At 37.0% G+C, this 20976-nt stretch overlaps 4 protein-coding genes across 4 annotated transcripts; 2 read left to right on the top strand and 2 right to left on the bottom strand.

The window, feature by feature from the left end:
* Positions 1–284: 284 nt before the first annotated feature.
* LOC141909311 (ATPase family AAA domain-containing protein 3-like) lies at positions 285–6799 on the bottom strand. The gene is made up of 14 exons (XM_074799719.1): positions 6532–6799; positions 5829–5905; positions 5581–5742; positions 5364–5433; positions 4821–4986; positions 4241–4310; positions 3640–3795; positions 3129–3185; positions 2910–3035; positions 2256–2432; positions 2093–2163; positions 1730–1897; positions 1537–1645; positions 285–865 (listed from the first exon to the last, which is right to left on the bottom strand). The coding sequence occupies exons 1-14, from the start codon at positions 6737–6739 to the stop codon at positions 665–667; spliced, it is 1818 nt and encodes a 605-aa protein (XP_074655820.1). The 5' UTR covers positions 6740–6799; the 3' UTR covers positions 285–664.
* Positions 6800–7044: 245 nt separating this feature from the next.
* Positions 7045–11566, top strand: LOC141909312 (WD repeat-containing protein 31-like). Its single transcript, XM_074799720.1, has 9 exons — positions 7045–7136; positions 7504–7600; positions 7689–7923; positions 8705–8846; positions 9454–9554; positions 10016–10225; positions 10865–11021; positions 11277–11346; positions 11429–11566. The coding sequence occupies exons 2-9, from the start codon at positions 7542–7544 to the stop codon at positions 11511–11513; spliced, it is 1059 nt and encodes a 352-aa protein (XP_074655821.1). The 5' UTR covers positions 7045–7136; positions 7504–7541; the 3' UTR covers positions 11514–11566.
* Positions 11567–11772: 206 nt separating this feature from the next.
* Positions 11773–14259, bottom strand: LOC141909314 (uncharacterized). Its single transcript, XM_074799722.1, has 4 exons — positions 14156–14259; positions 12955–13087; positions 12742–12876; positions 11773–12362 (listed from the first exon to the last, which is right to left on the bottom strand). Exons 1-4 carry the CDS (start codon positions 14231–14233, stop codon positions 11893–11895), a joined length of 816 nt encoding a protein of 271 aa, XP_074655823.1. The 5' UTR covers positions 14234–14259; the 3' UTR covers positions 11773–11892.
* Positions 14260–14264: 5 nt separating this feature from the next.
* Positions 14265–16482, top strand: LOC141909315 (6-phosphogluconolactonase-like). The gene is made up of 5 exons (XM_074799723.1): positions 14265–14427; positions 14847–15053; positions 15366–15508; positions 15592–15732; positions 15832–16482. The coding sequence occupies exons 1-5, from the start codon at positions 14301–14303 to the stop codon at positions 15949–15951; spliced, it is 738 nt and encodes a 245-aa protein (XP_074655824.1). The 5' UTR covers positions 14265–14300; the 3' UTR covers positions 15952–16482.
* The last annotated feature ends 4494 nt before the right edge of the window (positions 16483–20976 follow it).

Here is a 20976-nt window from a genome sequence, read left to right as displayed (position 1 = left end):
GGATAGTGCAATACGTATCTGCGGAGGCGTGCACACAGTTGTCTAGAATGAATACCTTATGTTAAAGAGAATACAATGATTTGAAGCCAGTATCATTGGCTAGTACTTCTGCAATAAACGAGGCGAGGCTTTTCCCAACACCAGAAAGTGCAACCATTACGTATGTTGATCGACTGGTCCCTGAAGCTTCCCCCGCATCAGAATCATATCAACCAAAGAAGAAATAATAAACACCAAAACGATAAATATTCTTAAATTACCTAATAATATCTATTATTGCATGGCAGTGTTAGAACTTACACACGATTTCTACATAATTACATATCATGTAACAACTTTTCAACAACAATTCTATCAATCATCAATTAAAACAGGAGGATATCAAATCATTTCCACGCGCTTACATTGGAATGTGGAGCCTGCATTGCATTCAGAAATCTAATTTTCTGTACGGCATCTACCGGGGCTAAATATTTGCATATTTTATACATTTTACTGCACGAACGAAGCATTCCCCGCTACTATCATTCCAGTTTTCTGAGTTTCCTTGCTGCCAACATCTACAGATATTGGGGCGACCACTGTTCGTAATTAGCGCTATTTCTTATTTTCAAATTTCGTTAAAACTTTCCAAAAACAAATTTACACCTAAGCGAAACACTCATTATTTATTATCGATATTGATTTGAGGATTTAACGCATCCATTTGTTTCTGCGTCATATACGTCTGGTCTTCGCCGCCCATTTTTTCCATTTGTTCTATTTGCCACGATACTTTTTTCTCGTGTTGTTTGATGGCGTCGTGAACTCGGTCATCGATCATTTTCTCGGTCAGTATACCATCCTCTGACGCATATGCAGTTGCCTGAAAATCAATGATAAATTTCTTGAGAGATTGTACACTAATTATCAACCCTTAAATTAATGTAATGCTAAACAGTGACATGATACATTCCATGATTCAGGGGCTAGGAATATGAGTTCGATTTAAGTCTAGAACAAGAATTATAGTCTTGATCATCAATTTCTTAAATTCCTTATTCAAAACAATGGTCATGGAAGTTGTTCTAATACAAACTACATCACTACTTTCTTTTAAAATTCCCACAGCCCACTGAGCACCACATAGGTGCTGAGCAACAAGAATTATAGTCTTGGTCATCAATTTCTTAAATTCCTTATTCAAAACAATGGTCATGGAAGTTGGTCTAATACAAACTACTACACTACTTTGAACTTTACCACGTAGGGCATTATTAGCAGGTTCGATATTTCTTATACCTAATTGGAGAGAGACCAGAGAAGAACCATCGACCAGAAAACTGTCGCCACCAGGCTTCGAAGAACCCATGAACCCTGGCTTGATGAGATCAGTGACCGGCGGCTTAAACAACTCGGCCACTGCGCCTCTCAAAATATGCATTTGGCAAATTCACTGGTATAATAAGTGTTATTTTAATGTTGGAAAACCATCAGTATAAACAACAGAAAATCATCAGCCAACACTCTAGCACTGAACATGCAAATGGTACTCACCTGCCAGGCTACACCTAATTTAGAGATCTCTCGACCCGATAGACCTTCAATCTTCGAAGCAATTTCAGCACATTTCGCTAAGTAATCAAACTTATCTAACTTCAATCGTCTGAAATTACAAATATCAATGTATCAGTGTTAATCGGCAGTGTATTCAAAACTCAAAACCTTGGACCTTAAATATGGTACCTACCCTTTTCCGAGAGTAGCCGGTTCTAATACGTATTTTTCAAAGTATAGAAGAACCATTCGCTTGCGTTCCTCTTCGTTTGGTGCCAGGAATTCAACGATTTCGTCAACACGATCGTTGATAGCCCAATCGAACTGTTCGGGCTGGTTACTGGCTAGCACCAACATAAATCTGGAAAAAGAAGTTGATAAGAAAATGTGCTGAATATCATTTATGCCTTTGACCTTGGACAATTAGCCATCAACAGGCGTACTGATGCTGGCTAATGAGCCTTTAGCTGTGAAACGTTGCTCAAATCAAATAGTTTACATCTTTGGCTGAATCATTGTCGTATTTCTCTCATTTACTAAGATATATCATACTTACTTATTAGACTGTTCTCCCGTTCTATATAAGAATGCGTTTAATGTCGCTCTCATGTCTTCGCTTATCTTTTCCTAAAACACAAAGCACGATGCGTCTAGCTTATTCAGACACCTTGGATATCGGGAATTTCGATAGCGGACAATAATCGTGTGACGAAACTCACCTGGCTTCGTTTCCGTAGGAATGCGTCCGCTTCGTCGACGAACAGTAATAAACCGCGTCTGCTGCTGTTCGCCCAGTCGAACATTTTATGCATGGCGGTGACGCCATCGCGACCCATCGGTGCTACATCACCTCCCGTCATGATCGCGTAATCCATACCAGAGTGCTGCGCTAAACTCTACAATCAATTTAGTATTTAAATCTTATTCAATGTCAATTAAACTTGTCTTTCATAAACGATATGTATACTCTGCATAGACAGTGGATATAAGGACTGCCTTATTTGATAATTTCTGGAGTGTAAATACATGTGAATTTCCAATTATGAGTTAAGTATGAGGAAATTTGAAAGGCTTTTAAAAACTAATCTTAGTAAGATTCCCTGGTTTGATCGGCTTAATATAGTGGAACCTCGTTGATATGAATCTTTGTGGGAAGGAGTAAATCGGTGTATCAAATGGGTTTTATTTTATCCGAATCAGGATTAATATATTTTCAACAGTGAGAAATCTGAAACTCGTAAAATGAGCTTCGACTATGGAAGATTATCTTTATTCATTTATCGAGTAAATTCATCGATTCCACGAAATTTTGTGAAATCAAAGAGCAACAAGAGGTGAAACCGAAGAGGAGAAGAAAGTCAAACAGAACAAACCTTTGCAAACATGGTTTTTCCTGTTCCCGGCGGTCCGTGCATCAAAACGTTTCTGTAGTAGCCTTTGTTTTTCTTGGTATGCCTCGTCGCGATCGCCACTTGTCGCATGCGAGCTTCTAACTCGGGCTGTTGAATAACAAACGGTGAAACAATTATCAACAAAATATCATGAAGGATAATATTTCAACCGTAATTTTGAGCTTTGCGAACGTTTCTTACCTTCAACACTATTCCTTTCAATGCATCTGAGGGTTGATTCCATAATCTTTTGCCAGTCTGAAAAGAGGGTTATCAGAATAGGGTCTTTTACAAGTTGTAAGGGTGGGCATTATAACAAAATTTACATTACAGGGTGGCTACTTTCTACCCATTTACAAATCCCCTGAGTGCAAGAAATTTCTAGATATCAAATGTAAAAATTCATTCATTTTTTATTGAATTACGTATTGATAAAGAAACACGTGGTCAATAGCAGTATCCAACTCTTTGAGTTTTCCAGGTTTATGGTAAAAAATTGTTAAATTCCCTGAGTTTACCCTGATTTCTTTTTCTACATTTTTCTGATTCCCTGAATTTTCCAGGGCAGTGGTCACCTTGCATCATCGCGCATTTCTAAGTATTGTAAGAATTTTTGTCAACCATGTTGAATTTAGAATTTTTACATGTATGGGTATTACAATGAGCTTTTTGTAATTCCCATACTTTACCAAGAGAAGAAGCGTCTGTTTACCTTGATGGGATGTTTCAATACTTCGAAGAACGTCAACCGCGATGTTTCTCTGACTAGAGATGGTTTACCTAACCGTGCTTCGATGTAGCGCGCGGCTACGCCGGTACCAAATTTAGCCGAATATACACCAACGGCTAACAACGACAATCCAGCAGCCTGAAAAAGTAATTCATGGATTTATTAAGGTCTCGGAACAAATCAAACACAAGAATTATCTAGCCAATTCATTTAGGTAACAATCTACAGCCTCAAAAGTGTTTTGTCAAGTCGGCAAGATCGCTTTATGAAAGTGGTCATCTAACGATGCCTAATTATTTGGCGTTTCTAGCCCATTTGTCATTTCACTTTCAATCAAAACCGTTTTATGTGATGAAATCGTGAACCCATGTATCGTCTGGGTGATCGAAAATTGGTAGAATGACGCGATGAAGCGTTGTTGAAGAATGGGTCCATGCAGCAATTCGCTCACTTGCATTTGAAGAAACTGATTCAGGGTTCATACAGGCTTGGAAAGGGCCTGGAAAAAAATTCCCTTTTTCAAAAACCTTCGTTAAACCCGAAAGAACCCTGCGGTTTAGGTATAATCGTAAATTTTGCTTACCGCGGCTGTGATTTTATCCCAGTCGGAGATGAACGCTTGTAATCCGGTTCCTAATACTGATCCAGCAGTTCTGAAAAATCACCGATGAATTCATGTGAATTGTTATTGAGATACCCGACCAGACTACCTGGTATTTTTATATTTGAAGTACTTAACACCACAAATGAGGGCAATTTGACATAAATATAGTAGTTTAATTGAAAATGAACTAGAAAATATCCTTATTTTTTAGAGTATTTTGATATCTTGAGGGCGAGGACCAATTCAGCTCATAAATTGTACTAAAAATATTAGTGGAAGTCGAGCCAGAAGCTCCTCCAGATCAGCATTTTTGCAAGAACATTTTAAAGCATTTTCAGTTTGGAAGGAGGTTTTAAGGAATCAAGGAGTCGTGGGGAGCCTGAGAAAACAAGTAGAAACCAATGGCAACTGTCAGTGATTACTGAATAATGTCCTGGGTCCAGTTCCACAGTTCTGAGTTAAGAATTGACTCTGGGTTAACTCATTTAAATGAACTAACTTTAACTCAGAGTTAACTCTAACTCATGACCGTGGAACTGGGTCCTGTTGTCTAACTTACTGTATTGATTGCAAAACCGTTTCCCGTCGTTCGCGAGCCTTTAAACGAATTTGTTCCAAGCGAATTTCTTTGTTCTCCCGTTCTATTTTCGCCTTTCCGCGAAGTTCCGCTTCTAAACGGGTCATCTCGTTTTTATGTTTTAATTCGGCTTCATGTTCGACAGTAGCTGAAATCATACGATGTCAATGAATGAAATGCAAGATTCTCATCGATTTACGAAATATAATTGGGTCAATTTTGGCTTAGAATGCAACCACAATAGACCAACTACAACTGACAATTGGGGCAATGAAACTGATACAATTTATGCGAAACCAGATATATATAACATTTTACCTAAATTCATATATAGGTGGACTATAATGCCCGGATAAGATCATAAGACAAATTAAACTGATCTGGATTAAGGTAAGTAGGGGTATAACTAAGATGACTGACGCATTTATTTGAAATATTTTCAAGTAGGGTCAGGGTTCATAGTCTCCATGACTAGTGTCATTCCATGACTTTCAATGACTGCTATGAAACCTGTAGGGTACTTACATCTTCTCATGGCTTCTTGTTTTTGTACGGACTCTTCTTGTTTTCGTAGATTTTCTTCTTGCATTCGCGCCTAAAAAAAGGAATTCATCGGAAAGTGTTCAATCAAGCCTAGAAAGTTAAACTAGCGTGTTAATCAACTAATTTACTAACAACAGGGTTCACAGTCTCAATTATGTTGAAAAACTTATAAAAAATTTCAAATTCTCTGTGCTGTTACCTGTTGAACTAATTGATCATCGTAACGTCGGCGAGCTAATTTATCCTGGTATTCGGCTCGTGATTGATGCTGTCGAGTTTCTTCAATTAGAGTTTTACGTTTTTCTTCCTGAGCGACTCGAGTTTGTTCCAATTTCAATTGTTCAGCTTGAGCTTCGAATTCCTGAAAATGTACAAATCACTTTAAAGTTGAAATGATGATGATTTCTTGCTATTGATTGACATAAATTCATTGAAATCCATATTTGCCTTGATTTTTTTCTGGTAATCCATTTGAGTGGTTGTTTCCTGAGTTTTTGCCAAGTCCAAAGCTTCTTTTGCATGTTCTAAATGACATAAATGAGTAACAACAAAGTAAGTGGCCTAATGTTCTTAATTCAACCCATTCAGTGCATCTACACTGCAGTGCAGTGTATGTATAAATTGGTGAGACGATTAGTACCCCGCATTGCGGTGTATGATATTATTAGTAATTAGTTGTTATCTGTATTAAAAGATGGCAGCACGTATCAAATTTAGTGAAATGCTACATAGGTAGCTAACGATACACCGCACCATAGTGTATATCTAGATGCACTACTAAATTGAAAGCGCACTCTACTCTGTGACCGAGATGGAATTTTTTTTAAACATTCATTAAACTTCAAATTATCTCCGGCACTTTTTTGGGAATTAATTAGTCAGCACTGAAGAAAGGGTTAGGTAAGATTCAAGAATAGGGGACTATAGCAATATATATGTAGTGATAGTAATCAATTAAGTAATAATATTAGTAATTGATAATGATGATATATAATGATAGTAATGTATATAGTAATTAATGACGATTAGGGAACTAAACCTAACCCTAACCCTAATCCTATCCCTAATCCTAACCACTAGTCCCCTATTCTTGAATCGCACCAAGGGTTAAATTGACAAATGATTTTTCCCAGTGGTGAGAACGACTTACTGGACTTTTCTAGATCTCTAGCAGCTTGAGCCGCTCTTTCCAGAGCTGCCGAGTCAAATCTGTAAGCGTCCATTTTCGAGTTACCCTTTCCTCCACCACCTTTTCCATCGTCTCCGCCACCGCCAGGCGGACCAGGGGGAGGTGGCAATTGTATCTGTCCTAAATTGGGCACATCTTGTCCCTTATTTACGCCGAAAAGCCAAGACATTTCACGACAAATCCGAGGGTTCTATAAGCCGATAATCTTATTCTCATGCAATAACCTTCACAATTTTCACGTGTGGAGCTACCGTCAGCTGGCGCCCTCTAACCGGCGTAATCTGCGAATAGTTTTATCTGATTTTTTATATATGTAGCAACTCAAATAATGCCATCAGTGCAGAATAGACGAAGTATATACTTTGCTAATATATCATTGCAATTTTTATTAACTTGGAGTGATTTCAAATATGGGGTTCGAATCTGGCTGCGATGTTTCCTCGTCACCGGCGATTCCGACATTCGCCATTTTTGCAAGTGTCAAATATTTTGAATTGAATTGAACTGTCAAATTCTGTTTCGTTTTGTTGATCTCGACACCCTTATCTGCTTATGGGCCTCGTGTGGTACGTATTTTGTCAATTTATACAACATTATCGTAACATTTATCTAAGCCCCTGGTGGCCCCTGGGGCCGGTACCATAAAACAGGAACAGGGCTTAGACTTAAAAATAAAAAGACAGACAGTCTAATAAGACAGTACAAACTTAGTTCTACTAATAAATAGCCAACGTGGTGCTGCGTGGCCAGTCACTGCATTTCATGAGACTAGAGACTAAATATCAGTGTTATCGAGCATTGTTAAATTGTTGTCTACAAATCAATTCAATTTTACTGACTGGTACAAAACACTTGTGAGATTGTGATTGTGAGAAAAATAATGCATAATTTGAAATGAAAGATTGATTGATCATTACGATCATTTAATTTTAGAATGCTGGCGATGCTGAATGAATTTGAATTGAGCTTAAATGAATTATGTTCGCGATATGGGGAAGATTTTTAGTTTATTCTCAAAGAAACGTGCCAGGTATGGATAATCTATATACGGGTTCAAAGAAAGTTAAGATAAATGTTTTGCTCTCGTCTTGTTCTTACGATTTTGTGTAATTTTTCAGGTCGCCTCAACGAGACGTCGATTCCGGTAGAGCCGAATCTAATCATAAACCGCAACAGTCTCGTAATGATTTCATAGAATATCCATGCGTCCATCAGGATGCCGTCACGAGTGTCTCGTGTATAGATAGTAGTCGGTGTTTATCGTGCAGTAAAGACCAGACGGTCGTCATCTTCGATTTTACAACTGGAACCGTTGAACAAAAATGGCTGGCGCATGAAAAAGAAGTGACGAAGGTACTAAAACGATGTTCGAACGCGTTTTCTTGGATTTACCTTACTTTACCCATGGTTCTGGAGTGACCAAGCTCAGTGTTTTCAATAAGAGCCAGGTCCCAGACCCGTCTGTCGTTTGTATAGGACCCGCCTGTTTTTTCAAACCAGCTTTCATTTCCGGGACTGTGACATATTATGGGACCCTCCTGTTTTTCAAAGGGACCTGGCTTGTTAATTTCTTATTGAAAACACTGAAGCTGTCTTCGACGCTCTGAATCCAGTTCCACGGTTGTGAGTGATAGTTAACCGAGTTGAAATCAGTTCATTTTCAATAAGTTAACTCTGAGTCAAATCTTTACTCACAACTGGGTCTGGTCTCACAAATCATGTAGTTTGAAACCTAGAGGTCACAGTTTCCTGGTCGAAGTTCTTCTAATACTGAAAAAGACCCTTGTACCTATTGATGATAGTTCCCATGGCGCCCGTTTCCACAGTTATGATTTTAAAGTTAACTCAGAGTTAAAATCAGGACATTTTCAATGTTTAAACTCTATTCAAATTCTCGAGTCAAATTTAACTCAGAACTGCCACAGTTAACAGAACTGTCTGTGGAACTGGATCTTGTTGGTTAAATGATAGAAAACCCTTGTTCTTACTAAATAACCTTATCCCCTTACCATACCTTACCTAAATCCAAACACTGCAATAAAATACAATTGACTCATTCACTCAGTTGCTCGTTTAATTAGGTGAAAAGAATATTGTTCGACGTGAAAATGATTTTCTTTCTCCATTTTTCAAGGTTATTTATGCTGATCATTTGAACGGTGTATTCAGTTGTTCCAGAGATCGACTAGTGAAACTCTGGCAGCCGGGTAAACATGAATCCGTACGAACCTTTGCCGGGCATGAACTAGTTGTAACCGGTCTCGCCGTCGATAACGGTTTGTATTGTATTTTACAGTTGGCTGCGTTTATCTCGGAATCGGGCAGCTCGGATTATCGCCCGCTATTTGAATAATTCCAATTCATCGCGATAAGTCCCATTCCTGCTCCAACCAATCAAAACTAAATGATTTAATCTTTACTGATCAATTTACGAATCAAAATCAATTTTAATTCGAGGGAGCTTTCATAGAAGCCCTGACAGCCCCTTTCTATCCATGATATATCGATGATGCTGATGAACTGTCCCATAATTCGCAGACCTCCGAGAACATTTATTGGTCTTGTGAGATCTGAGTCGAACACTGTCTACATTAGGCTAAAAAAGAATGATACCTTGTTTCTCCGTGTCATTTTGTAAACTACAATGAAATTTGTGATCACTTCATTTCTATAACTGCCGGTCTGTCATGATTTTTCGAAAACTTTTTGAAAAATCTTTTTAAAGGTAATTTACAGGATATATAGGCAGCCGGTCAACTGTTAAGCTCGGCAAAAATGAGAAAAGAGGTATCAATTCCTTTAGCCTTAGTTTTAATTACTATGAAACCCGTCCGCGATATTCGCGTATTAATACGGGTAGTTTATGTTTTATTTTGTACGCAGATAATGGAACGTTGTGTACCGGTTCACGAGATAACTCATTACGACTGTGGGACGTTGAAACTGGCCAGTGTAAATTACAAAACACGATATCTCGTAATCTAGTAAGTGTTCACAATCCTCATCCTTCAAGTTTGAACAAAATCAATTTTCACTTCTCATATCTAACATCCATTTTACTGTGTTGAAGGATTACCAAAAATTGTCATTGAACGGGGTGCAATAGAGAAAACCGACTCCATGATTTAAATGTTTGACAATTTGTTTCCTATTTCCATGCATGCATTCCATTATTTTTGATGAATTTCGATAACTTCAGTTGGTAGGCATGGAATGATTTTGTTAAACTTGATTTATTGAAGAAAATAGTGTCGCTTTTCTCTGAGACAACCCCACACTTAAAGGAGACTTATTGGTTATCCTGTAATACAGTGTAAAATTAAAAATCAATGTTTTACAACTGTCGATCTGTGCTATATCAGGTATGTACTACTAAAACTGACTGAGCTAGGCGAACCAATATTCTCTCAAGCAAAGATGTTAATCAACTTCTATTCGTTAATAGGTAACGCATTTGAAATGGGGTAAAAATGCGGATATCATAGCGCAGACGAGCGAGGATAAAGTGGTCAGAATCTGGGATCCGAGGACGTTGCGAGTCGCGCAGGAATTCCCTCGCAAACAGTACATACAAACATGCTGCGATTTGAACGATGATAATACGCTGTGTATTACTACTAGTAATGGTTTTGGAGGAAACGGTTGCGAAGCGACGGTAAGTACCGGTATTTCCCTCAAGTACTCTACCCTTCCCGATGGCTCTTGCCAATATTCTCTGCTTAGCTTTTTAACTAGTTTTCTAGGTGGAACCATAGGAAAGGGTACAGTGCTTGAAGGAAATAGTACAATTTTTAACGGTACATTGTACTTGAGAAGGAAATATTACAATTTCTTGGAACTTAACTTAGTATATCCGAATAGTACATACCCTTTCCTATAGTGGGCTTCATATCCTCCGACTCCACTTCGGTGGTATAATTGTGGACTGTGTTTTACCCCCTGAATGATGTAAGTATACTTCTAGGGGCCATATACAAAATATGTGGCAATCTATCCAAATTCAGAGAATATTGGCTAAAACAATTGGAATTCGAAAGGGCAAGTCCTATTCAGAAGTACTAAATTTAGCTCCAAAAATCGTAATAGTAAAGAATCTTTAAAATCGAACCTTAGGCGACAGAAAAAATTATTAGTTATATCCAATATCAATTACATTATCATTTCGATCAAATTGTTTCTAACTAAGACATTCAAAACTGAATTATAGTAAATCTTACTATGGGCCCCTTAGTTTCGTTGCCATTATGTTATAGTTTGGACTGCACATAATATACGATAATCTTGTTTTTAACAGCTATGGGATTTAAGAACTACTAAACCGATCTGCGAATACAAAGGACATCTGGAGAGTGCGGCATCTTGTACCTTTTTACCTAGTCACCGAGGTCGCCATCTTTTGGCTACGTCGTCAAACGATAGTTCGTTGAGAGTTTGGGACCAGAATACCAAAGGTGAGAGATCGCTAAATTAGAAGCTAGTTGATTCATCTGAATATGGCACAAGTTGATTACAGCCCAAGTTGGCAAATTCTCTTTCGGTTCTCATCATCAATGGTGGAGTTAAAAGTCTGTGACATAATCATTTGTGTTAAACTTATTTTAAGCGATATGGCTTAATGATCTGATCATGAAATTAAGCCACTGACTGCTTACTTAAACAAAACCTAAGCTTCCTAGACATTGATAGAATAAGTAACTGCATTTCAGAATGTTTATGTTGTTTGTCTATAAGTGGAGCGGGACCATTAACGAGTATAGCTCATATTTCAGATCTCACGTAAGTTTTTCAAATCGCCCAAAAATTAAGCGAATTCAAAAAAGTGAAATTATATAATTTTGATGTATTCTAATCATTTCAGGATGGCAGTCGGTAGTTTCAACATGGGCGTACACATCGTATCATTAACCGATGGCGTAACTCTAACGCGAAAAGCAATGTTTTAAATATGGATCTTTGTGGTTGTCGTGTGAAGTCTATCAATGTGTTTAAACTAGGCCAGTTCCACAGTTGCCGATAAGCGACCGACGCTAGCCGTATTTCATCTGTAATGCTTACCTACAACTATGGAACTTCAGAAACCGTCCTTTGATACATATCATTATTTATTTGTACGATTAGTTATTTTTTGCATATTTTACTAGAATTTTGTGTCCACGCTTCGATAGCAAGCGTCGCGTTTGTGAGATGTTGTAGCTATCGGTATCAGTATTGTGATATAATACAGTGAATAAATCCATGATACTCTCCAGAGTAGAAAACAGCAATAAACGCGTTATTCAAATCGTTATTTTTCGTAACAATCCCATCATTTAATCTAGTAAATCATACAGAGAAATTAAATGCAAACGGGTTAGCAGACGGAGTCCAATGGAATGAATTGTCACTAGTCACAGTTTTAACGATATCAGAGTTTTGAAAATCTCGTGGAAGACCGGACGCTTCACTAGACACCGCGGGTTTAGAGTCGATTGCTGCGCATTTCAAACCAAAATTTTCCGCAGAGTCGCCCTGATTTGAATTCGATTCGAGTCTTTTTCCCGATATTTCCATCCGCTGCAGATCGGCTGTTGCCGAGGTCACCGATGTCGAACCGTCGACAGTCGATGGAGAGATTTCGAAATTAAACGCGAAATTTTGGCCCGATGATCCGTTGAATTTCAAATTCGCGTCGATTTCGGCGACAGATCTCGTCGCGCCCGTTCCTAGTTGGGTCGTTCGATTGCTGCGTTTGTAAAACGTCGATCCTTTCGTTTTCTTTTCACCCGCTTTTTCCAATGTCATCTTTTTGAAGTCTAAATAATAGAAGAACGAACAACGAATGAGATCAGATCAGAATATAAAGAGGACGGCCACAGGTTAGTTCATATTCTGGGAGGTAATCACACGGAGAAGTCAGGGAATTTTCTTTTCTTTTAAAAAAGTAAAGGAATAGCCAAGGAATTTTGTTAAAAAAAATCAGGGAATAATCATTAAAAAGCTAAAAAATCAGGGAAAAGTCAGGGGAAATTTGTTGATAATGTAAAATCATACACTTTCCATTGGTGACTTACATATTTGACTGTAATGATTGATTGCATTCTTCGCAGATCAAGTCAGGGAAATCTATGTTCATGTCAGGGAATAGTCAGGGAAAAGCAATCAAATAAAAGTTTCAACAATTTTTTCACCTACCCTTTTGAAATTGTTTCTCTTGGTCTTTCATCTTTTTACGATAATCTCCGAAAGCCGATCTCATGATCTGTCGCTTTTTAACCAGTGACGATTTCGGATTGCGAAGTACTTTCAACAACTTCATCGTTTCTTCAGCTTAGTTGGAAATTATACGAGATATTTTTAACTCCCGAAACGCTGATATCATAAACTGATCACTCGACGTTAACGTACCGTGTTTTAGACCTTGTTTCATGTTTTTCTGACTGAGCTCTAACTCCTGTATACACCAGTACAATTCTCTATCATAATCATCATCTACACATCCACCACCACCACCACCATTTTCAGTATCCATTTCACAGCCCTAAAAGAGATTGATTATATTTTATGTCAATCTGGCAAGCGAGATGGCACACTGGCTAGTCAGGCACTGGTATATAAGGCTCAAAATGGGGTCCCAAAATTAACTTTTTTTCCATATTACATGTAATTTGTAATAAAGTCCCTGGCTTCATTTAGCCTCAGATATACGCAATGCATAGGCCTAAACTCAATTCATGATATAGCCCTATATACATGATATCAAAAATACATAAAGATCTTGATGTAAACTACCTAGTAATATTTGGCATAAATTTGTAATTCAATGTAATTCGCTGTAATTAAAGTGTAATAAGCTGTAATAACCATATAAAAATATGTAATATTTGGCATAAATCTGTAATTCAATGTAATTCGCTGTAATTAAAGTGTAATAAGCTGTAATAACCAGATAAAACCTAGTAACATTTGGCTATTTGATGTATGCCTGTATAATGAATTGAGTTTAGGCCTATGCTGAATAAGGCTAAATGAAGCCAGGGACTTTATTACAAATTACATGTAATATGAAAAAAAAGTTAATTTTGGGACCCCATTTTAAGCCACAAATGGGCACTGGAAGTGTATCAATTGCAATGATGTCGATGAAAGGCATGTCCATAATTTTCTGAATGTTTCTTTTTCTGACTGTACCATGTTGGTGTACGAAATTGAAGTAAATTTGCCGCGTCAATAATTAGAACCTGTCAAAAATCGGCAATTGGCTGCAGTAATCTGAAATTGCTTCCAACACCCTTGGGCTGAGGCCGTTGCCAAAGGGTTTTGTAATGAGGCTGCTGATGATGAGTGAGTCTAGCGATGCCATCAGCAGGTTCGAATCCCTGCTGAAGGAGCATATGTGGATGACCAAAGATCCGAACGATGATATTGCAAAAACAAACTAAACTCTCTTTTAATGCTTGTTGGTGTGTACGGCGATACTTAGTACGACCAACAAAATAGGTTGGCACCCTCTTTCTCTCTGTCCTGTCTGAAAATGCGGGTCTTGGACTTGACACTAAAGCTTTTAGATTTTCCATTTTAAAAAAATGACTGCAAACTGTGAACTCACTTCATTCGGGGCTTTACCAGCTGGTATGCGAGGTTTTTGCTCCCGTTTTGTCCGATTGCGCTGGTTTACGGACGACATCTTGCGCGCGATACAGTCGAGAATTGTGGAGCCGCTCAAGGTTAGGCAGGGATCACATGATCGCAAAATGGCGGCGCCCATACTTCATATTATCGACGACGAATCTAAATTGATTAAATCGCTCACAGAGCTTATTTTAAGTAAACAAAATGATGCAGTAAGCGAAAAACGTAAATTCTCCATCGGGGTCTCAGGTAAATGAATAGCTTTATTTCATTCAAAAGATCAATCTCTGAGAGGGGAGAATTGGATATGATTTTTTTGCCAGATCCGGTTTTATTTCGCATGTCATGTAGATATTAGCCTGTTTTGGCCTGTGATTGTCTAATTCACATCGCTCATTGGCCCTAGGGCTCGCGTGTTCTGAGGAATGGTAAAATAGACCAGCACATATTGTTAGCGCAGCGTCTCCCACTAGACCACCCAAGGCCTATTGTAATCGTGCTAAATGTTGTAACTTCATATAGTACCTAACCAAATCCTAACCCTTATCCTAAATCCTATTCATAGGTATGTGTCGGATATACTCTGTTTGGACCACAGTCATATACAACAATAAGAACATACCGATACCCATGATTTGATGTTCTCAATGAAATCTGTACCATTTTAGGTGGCAGTGTCGCTAAATATCTGAGTCAAGGTCTTCCAGAACTTGGAACGCAACTTAACTATGATGAGTGGAGAGTTTACTTTTGTGATGAGCGCCATGTTCCTTTCACTGATTCGGAATGTACCTACAAATACTACAAGGAAAACTTGATGTCTAAAGCTCCTCTTTCCGACGAGCACGTTTTTAAAATTGATCCATCAGTGTCAGGTAGTCTATGACACCTTGTCGTTTTCAAATCTGCCGAGATAAGAACATATATAGTACCTGAGGCTGGTTTTATAGACTGGTATCTAAAGACTGGTAACGGACTTGAAAATGAATTAGCCCCCGGGTTAAAATTAATTCATTAATTAACTCCAGTCTTTAAGACTGTTCCCTGGACTTGGTTCCACGGTTGCAAGTTCACTTTTGACTCAGAGTTAACTCATTTTGAAAAAGAACTAAATTTAACCCACAGTTAACTCTTAACTCACGACTGTAGACTCCTGATTTTTTACGCTACGTTTTCGAATATTTTAGTTGAAGAAGCCGCTGTAGATTATGAGAAAAAGTTACGACAAACATTCCCAGGAGAAGGTTTACCCCAATTTGATGTGCTCGTTCTTGGTATGGGTCCTGACGGGCATACCTGCTCACTTTTCCCCGGGCATCCATTGTTGGAGGTGATTATTTCGATCAGATTCAAACCCAGTTGTAATATAATGTACCGGTACTTCATCGCTATTTGTTATTGTAATGATTTCAGGAAAAGACCAAACCGATTGCTGCGATTAGTGATTCTCCGAAACCTCCTCCAGGTCGGGTAACGATGACTTATCCTTTACTGAATAATGCTCGTTGTGTGATATTTGTAGCTTGCGGAGAAAGTAAAGCGCAAAATTTAAAGGTAAAATATACTAATCTGAGATGGTTTGTACTAGTCTGATGTTGCTGATCTCGATGCTGTTCGATAAAAGAATGTCTCGTCTTTTTTCTCTTTTTCTAGAGAGTTCTAGAAGGAAACGATCTGTTTCCACTTCCTGCGGGTCGTGTCAGACCGACTGACGGAGATGTTCATTGGTTTCTGGATTCAGGAGCTGCTAAATTACTAGATAGAAGGGAATGATGTCTCCAATAATTTATTCATTGAATCATTTAAATGAAATTTATATCTAATGCTAAAATAAAGTGATACTTCGTTTCTCCTCACCACCAGCTTGATCATGATTTAAAAATGTAATGTACACGGTAGGCGGCTCGCAGGGTCAAATTTAAGCTCGGCAGATTTGAGAAACAATATATCAATTTTTTTAGTCTAGTGCTCTCGTGATTATGTGCTATTATAACGAAATTGTTATTCATGTTTTATCATTCTAAAGAGATTATCTTGAAAATATCATGAAAACACTAACCTTACCTGTTAATCAATTATCAATGATCCTATACAGTCAAACTTGGTTAAGTCTTCATCAGATAAGTCAAACATCGCTATTTTTGAGTCCCAAGCTGTATTTCCTTCAATTTGCCGAGTGTTAGTCGTTACTTTTATCACAGTCCCTAGAGTGACGATTTATCCAAGGTTGACTGCACTTAGAATATGTAATAGATATGTACTTTGTATTTATTCACTTACATTCTGCTTTATGAAATAAAGTTTTTTCAGATAATATTCGAAGCATATGTAGTGTGTTCTTTTTTCAAACAGTCTTTGATTGTTTCTCCCTACTACTGCTGGTAAAAGGAGTACCCGTAATTCATATACCCTTATTGTAATTGGCCCTAGATATCTACCGGTACCTTTGATAATGGTACAGTGGAACCTCATTGTAATGACTCAGATACATCGATTTGTCAAATACGACTAAATATAGAATTTCGACCCAAGAAGACAATTCAATTAATCTCATACTGGATATTATGAACTATATTTATAACATGGACTCGGTTATAACAAACAGATTTTTTGAACGCGTTATAACGACATTCCTTTGTAACGCACTTCTGGTAAGGTTAAGTGTATTCAAAAGGTTCAAATAGAATGATAGGGTACAGGCCTGATTTTCGGACCATTATTTGGGTTTGTCGCCGATGTCCCGACTGGTTAGATCGTGGTGTCATCTAGTGTCAATAAGTGACACTATTCACCATGACCCGTTCAGCTCAGACGCTGCTGTACTTTTATCACCTGTAGCTATTGTTATGTTAAATAGAGATGTGATTACTACTACTGTGTATGTTGAAAGAAGTTCCATCTATTGTGATGGAGTTTCGAATTTGGGACAGTGACTCATTTCTCCTGCCAGCAAACAAAGGCACCTGGACCATATGGTGCTACAACTAACTAAAACTATATTGTCACTTTGCCTTACAGGTTTATGTCATTTCGGTTGATTCATTCAAATTTGAGAACCGAGTAATAAAACCTGGCGTTTTGTGAAAAACAAGTTATACCACTGTAAACAATTGTATTAAAAGTATTTCTTTCTTTTGAACATGATTATTCTTTACAGCAAAAATCACATAGGACCTTTAAGTATATGACAATGGTAGTTAAACCATATGGACTTTATAAGGAATCGTTTTAAAGTCCATGGTTAAACTCACTTTCTTCAAATCAAACAAACATACATTATAATTTCAGAAAAATGTAGATAGGTGCAGCTCGCTGGTATGCTTAAATTGCTTTTTATATATTTGTTTGAACAGCAAATACAGATGCGGTCATATATCAGCAACCACTTGATGAAACCCTGTCATATAAGAATTTCATTTGAAACTCCCAATGGGAAACTGAGATTCAGGAAACAATGGGTAATGCTGAATCAACAGTTTGTGTCCTACTTCATCGTAGACAGCAAACCGCCTGAATACTTCCATTGAGTTAACAATAGAAAAGGCTTGGTCCTCAATTGTTCATCTGCAGAAAACCAGGCTTTCATCAAAATCTGGAAGCCTCTCTTCATTCTAGGAGTGGATCCTCGTTCTATGAGCCCTATGTTCATCGGGAAGACTCTATGACACTATCTGTACGGGTAAAATGTCTGGAGCCAGTTCCATTCCACAGTTGGAAGTTAGATTTGACAGATAAGGTGGAACTTCCCAACGTGTCGCGAATGAATAACAAATCAAAGTCCCCACAATGAGAAAGCCGAAAAGTTAAAATATCAAAATGTTAGAATTTATTATAAAATCCGAATTTTGTTTTCCACTGAAAACCATTTTTAAAGAATGACTGATTTGATTTCAACTAAACGATTGAAAATCACAACGAAATGTTACTAACTCTTGTTTATTAAGTTGGATCTGAAACTTACTACTGTGGAACTGGTCCTCGTCCATATCCTCAATTGTCAATGAAAATGAATGATTCCAACGATACAGAGAAAAATCCGCCGGTAAAAATCATTTAAATAAGTCTTCATAAAATTACGTTTTAACAAAATATTTTGTTTTATTTTCAATTTCAGAATAAATGTATAATATTCCCGAAACCATTTAATATATATATATAAATTTTCATTAAAAAATTTCCATTGCTTTTTCTACTGATGTCAATCATGAAATGATCACGTTGGTTTAAAGCGCGAAGCAAAAACAACTACAACGAAATACCGACCATTTTCTTTCTACAAAATTTACAATATCATATCGTAAAAAATAACACATGATATGCATAAGAATTTTTACACAATTCTTTACACAATTTTTTTTTCGCCGTTTCACAAAATATTCGCTTTGATTGAATTGTTAACATCACAGTTCCTATAACAATATCGTGTACACATTATCTAATATAACTTTCAAGCATTCATGAACGTGAACAAATACATTTTTCATACAATGTAAAATATACTTTTCGAGCGGAAGACAAATTGTTATATACATTTTTTTCTTGAACAACCAATTTGAAGGATATGTTAGGGGCTGTCCAAAAAGACGTCCAAGGTCGAGGGGGAGGAGTGGTTTTGAACTTTGCTAATTTTGCAATTTTGTTTGTACGTCTTTTATGGACAGCCCCTTATTCAAATTGTTCAAGAATAGAGATCAAAATTTGATACACACTAATCTGTTCATTAATTTTATATTCATCAACATTCTTCGTTCAATCATATTCTATCATAAAGGTTTAAAGATATAAAAAATAGATATATTTATACGTGATTACATTGAAATCTAGATCAACTATAGGTGGGTATAATGGTTCCTATGTACAAACATAGAAAATTCAACAAGTTTCCATCAGCAGAAACGGAGAAAATTCTATGTTATGAAATGCAGTCTTTCTGGTAGGTAACTTATACTACTAAACAATATATATCAAAGAAATGGATACAATACAAAGATTAACAGTCCAAACGGCGTTTATTTTGAGTATCGTCAATTTTTCTGATGCAAAATAAATGCGTTTTTTTTTTAAATGCAATACTCTGGTACGTAAGGCGATTTTCTTTTTTTTGAAATCGTCATTTTTCATCTAAATGAACAACAAATTAACAAATGCGAAAACATGGAAAAATGCTCCCTACGTGAAAAATCAACTTATACATTTGATTATATATTTCTTAAGCTCGATTTACGAGACATAAAAACGAAAAATGTCATCGTTCGATACTCAATAAATGACCGTTTTCGCAGTTTGGAATGTAATGAGAATATAAGTATATAATGTGTATAAAAAAAAGAATAACGAGTCGATCTATCATCGAAGAAATGCTGATATGTTTGAAGCCATTAACTGCTAGTCATACACAAAAATCACAAATGAATGCTTTTCTAAATGCACGGGTTTTGATGTAAAGTAAAAGTACGAATACGAATTTATACAGATTTATACTTACACAAATGCTTTTCAACACTAAATCGTGTTCGAATTTATTTACAAATAAATGCAATACGAAACTATTCAGTCCGTAACGCTTGGAAAAATTTGACTAAAATTTACACGAAAAAAAAAAATCGCTTCATTGGAATGTTTTTTAAAGTATGTTACAAGATTTTATCCATACGATAATAAACCTTGACCTTTATTTTACCTCGGTAAGAGGTAATCAAGGCCAGGTAATTAATTAGAATTCTAGCACAGGGTGTACTGGTACACTCTTGCGGGATTCATTAACTAATTGGCATTAATTAATTATAATAAATCATCAACAAATCAGTAATGTAAATCACCATTATAACAATAAGTAAAAAAGTTCGGCATGGAATGTTTCGAATATAAAATACATTGTTCGAAAAAAAGTCTCAAAATTGTAAATACAGTTTGGCAGTTCATATAAATAGTTGTTCAACCATGATCCCGTGAGTAGGATTAACCATGGAAATGGATTAACGTTATCAGTTCTTAAATCTGAATCTAAGCCATAAATCCAGCCTTATCTCAAACAATCTAAATAATTCCCTTTAATCTCACTTGAGAATTTGGATAACCTTGAGTATATGCTCAAATTAAGCACCTTAACATCTGTCCATTGGTTATCATAATCGGTAAATGCTACGTATTTTTTCAGTCAAGTTTAAAAAGGAAAATTTCCGAGATTCTGAAAGCTGAAGAAGAACTACTAGATTCGAAGTTGAGAATGATCTCATGGAAATAACTATAGGTCGGAGAAAGTTTGAAAATTCGTGTACTTGGAATAGATCGATGTCTTTGTTCAACAAAGCCGGAATCGAAATAACCTAGCTGCTAGGTTCAAACAGGGAGAAAATTGCAGAGTTCCATAGAATAGGAAGATAAAAGATGATGAAATAACTTCCTGGTAAATGAGTTGGATGCGTCATTGTTCTGGGCGTTTTCAATGGGATATAACGACAGGGCCCTCTATTGTACAGATGTCTATAGAATCATTAGTATTTCGGCGTCTTTTGTTTGGGAGACGATGCAGTGAACTTTACACTGAGAAGTTATGCTAAAATTAGCAAGCCCTCATTATAGACTATAGTCGACATCTTCCTACTCAAAAACTCAACCGAGCAACTAGCGAATCTATTATCAACGTTTGATCATCAAATATTGGGTGATGTCAGCTATCAGTGGATCTGAGTGGGTTGTTATTGAAACTTGTGAAGGATGTTTACACACCTAAGGCACTGTGATAGGGCAAAAATCTAATTCCAAATAACCCAGTTTGAATGATATCGAATTGTTCTC

Source organism: Tubulanus polymorphus, chromosome 7 (assembly GCF_964204645.1).
Source record: "Tubulanus polymorphus chromosome 7, tnTubPoly1.2, whole genome shotgun sequence".
NCBI classification, from domain to species: domain Eukaryota; kingdom Metazoa; phylum Nemertea; class Palaeonemertea; order Tubulaniformes; family Tubulanidae; genus Tubulanus; species Tubulanus polymorphus.
The sequence above is the reverse complement of the archived record's forward strand: the minus strand, read 5'-3'. Positions and strand labels throughout refer to the sequence as shown.

What these genes read in the sequence shown, in the direction of transcription:
- LOC141909315 (XM_074799723.1), top strand. Translation starts at nt 14,301, where the DNA reads ATGGCGGCGCCCATACTTCATATTATCGACGACGAATCTAAATTGATT. An exon ending in ATTCTCCATCGGGGTCTCAG is followed by an intron (nt 14,428 to 14,846) that starts GTAAATGAATAG and finishes GTACCATTTTAG; the next exon opens with GTGGCAGTGTCGCTAAATAT. An exon ending in GTAAAGCGCAAAATTTAAAG is followed by an intron (nt 15,733 to 15,831) that starts GTAAAATATACT and finishes CTCTTTTTCTAG; the next exon opens with AGAGTTCTAGAAGGAAACGA.
- LOC141909312 (XM_074799720.1), top strand. Translation starts at nt 7,542, where the DNA reads ATGAATTATGTTCGCGATATGGGGAAGATTTTTAGTTTATTCTCAAAG. An exon ending in TTCTCAAAGAAACGTGCCAG is followed by an intron (nt 7,601 to 7,688) that starts GTATGGATAATC and finishes GTAATTTTTCAG; the next exon opens with GTCGCCTCAACGAGACGTCG. An exon ending in ACACGATATCTCGTAATCTA is followed by an intron (nt 9,555 to 10,015) that starts GTAAGTGTTCAC and finishes ATTCGTTAATAG; the next exon opens with GTAACGCATTTGAAATGGGG.
- LOC141909311 (XM_074799719.1), bottom strand. Translation starts at nt 6,739, where the DNA reads ATGTCTTGGCTTTTCGGCGTAAATAAGGGACAAGATGTGCCCAATTTA. An exon ending in ACAAGAAGCCATGAGAAGAT is followed by an intron (nt 4,987 to 5,363) that starts GTAAGTACCCTA and finishes GTATGATTTCAG; the next exon opens with CTACTGTCGAACATGAAGCC. An exon ending in GAAAAACCATGTTTGCAAAG is followed by an intron (nt 2,433 to 2,909) that starts GTTTGTTCTGTT and finishes AATTGATTGTAG; the next exon opens with AGTTTAGCGCAGCACTCTGG.
- LOC141909314 (XM_074799722.1), bottom strand. Translation starts at nt 14,233, where the DNA reads ATGTCGTCCGTAAACCAGCGCAATCGGACAAAACGGGAGCAAAAACCT. An exon ending in GAAACAAGGTCTAAAACACG is followed by an intron (nt 12,877 to 12,954) that starts GTACGTTAACGT and finishes TTTCCAACTAAG; the next exon opens with CTGAAGAAACGATGAAGTTG. An exon ending in AGAGAAACAATTTCAAAAGG is followed by an intron (nt 12,363 to 12,741) that starts GTAGGTGAAAAA and finishes TCTATTATTTAG; the next exon opens with ACTTCAAAAAGATGACATTG.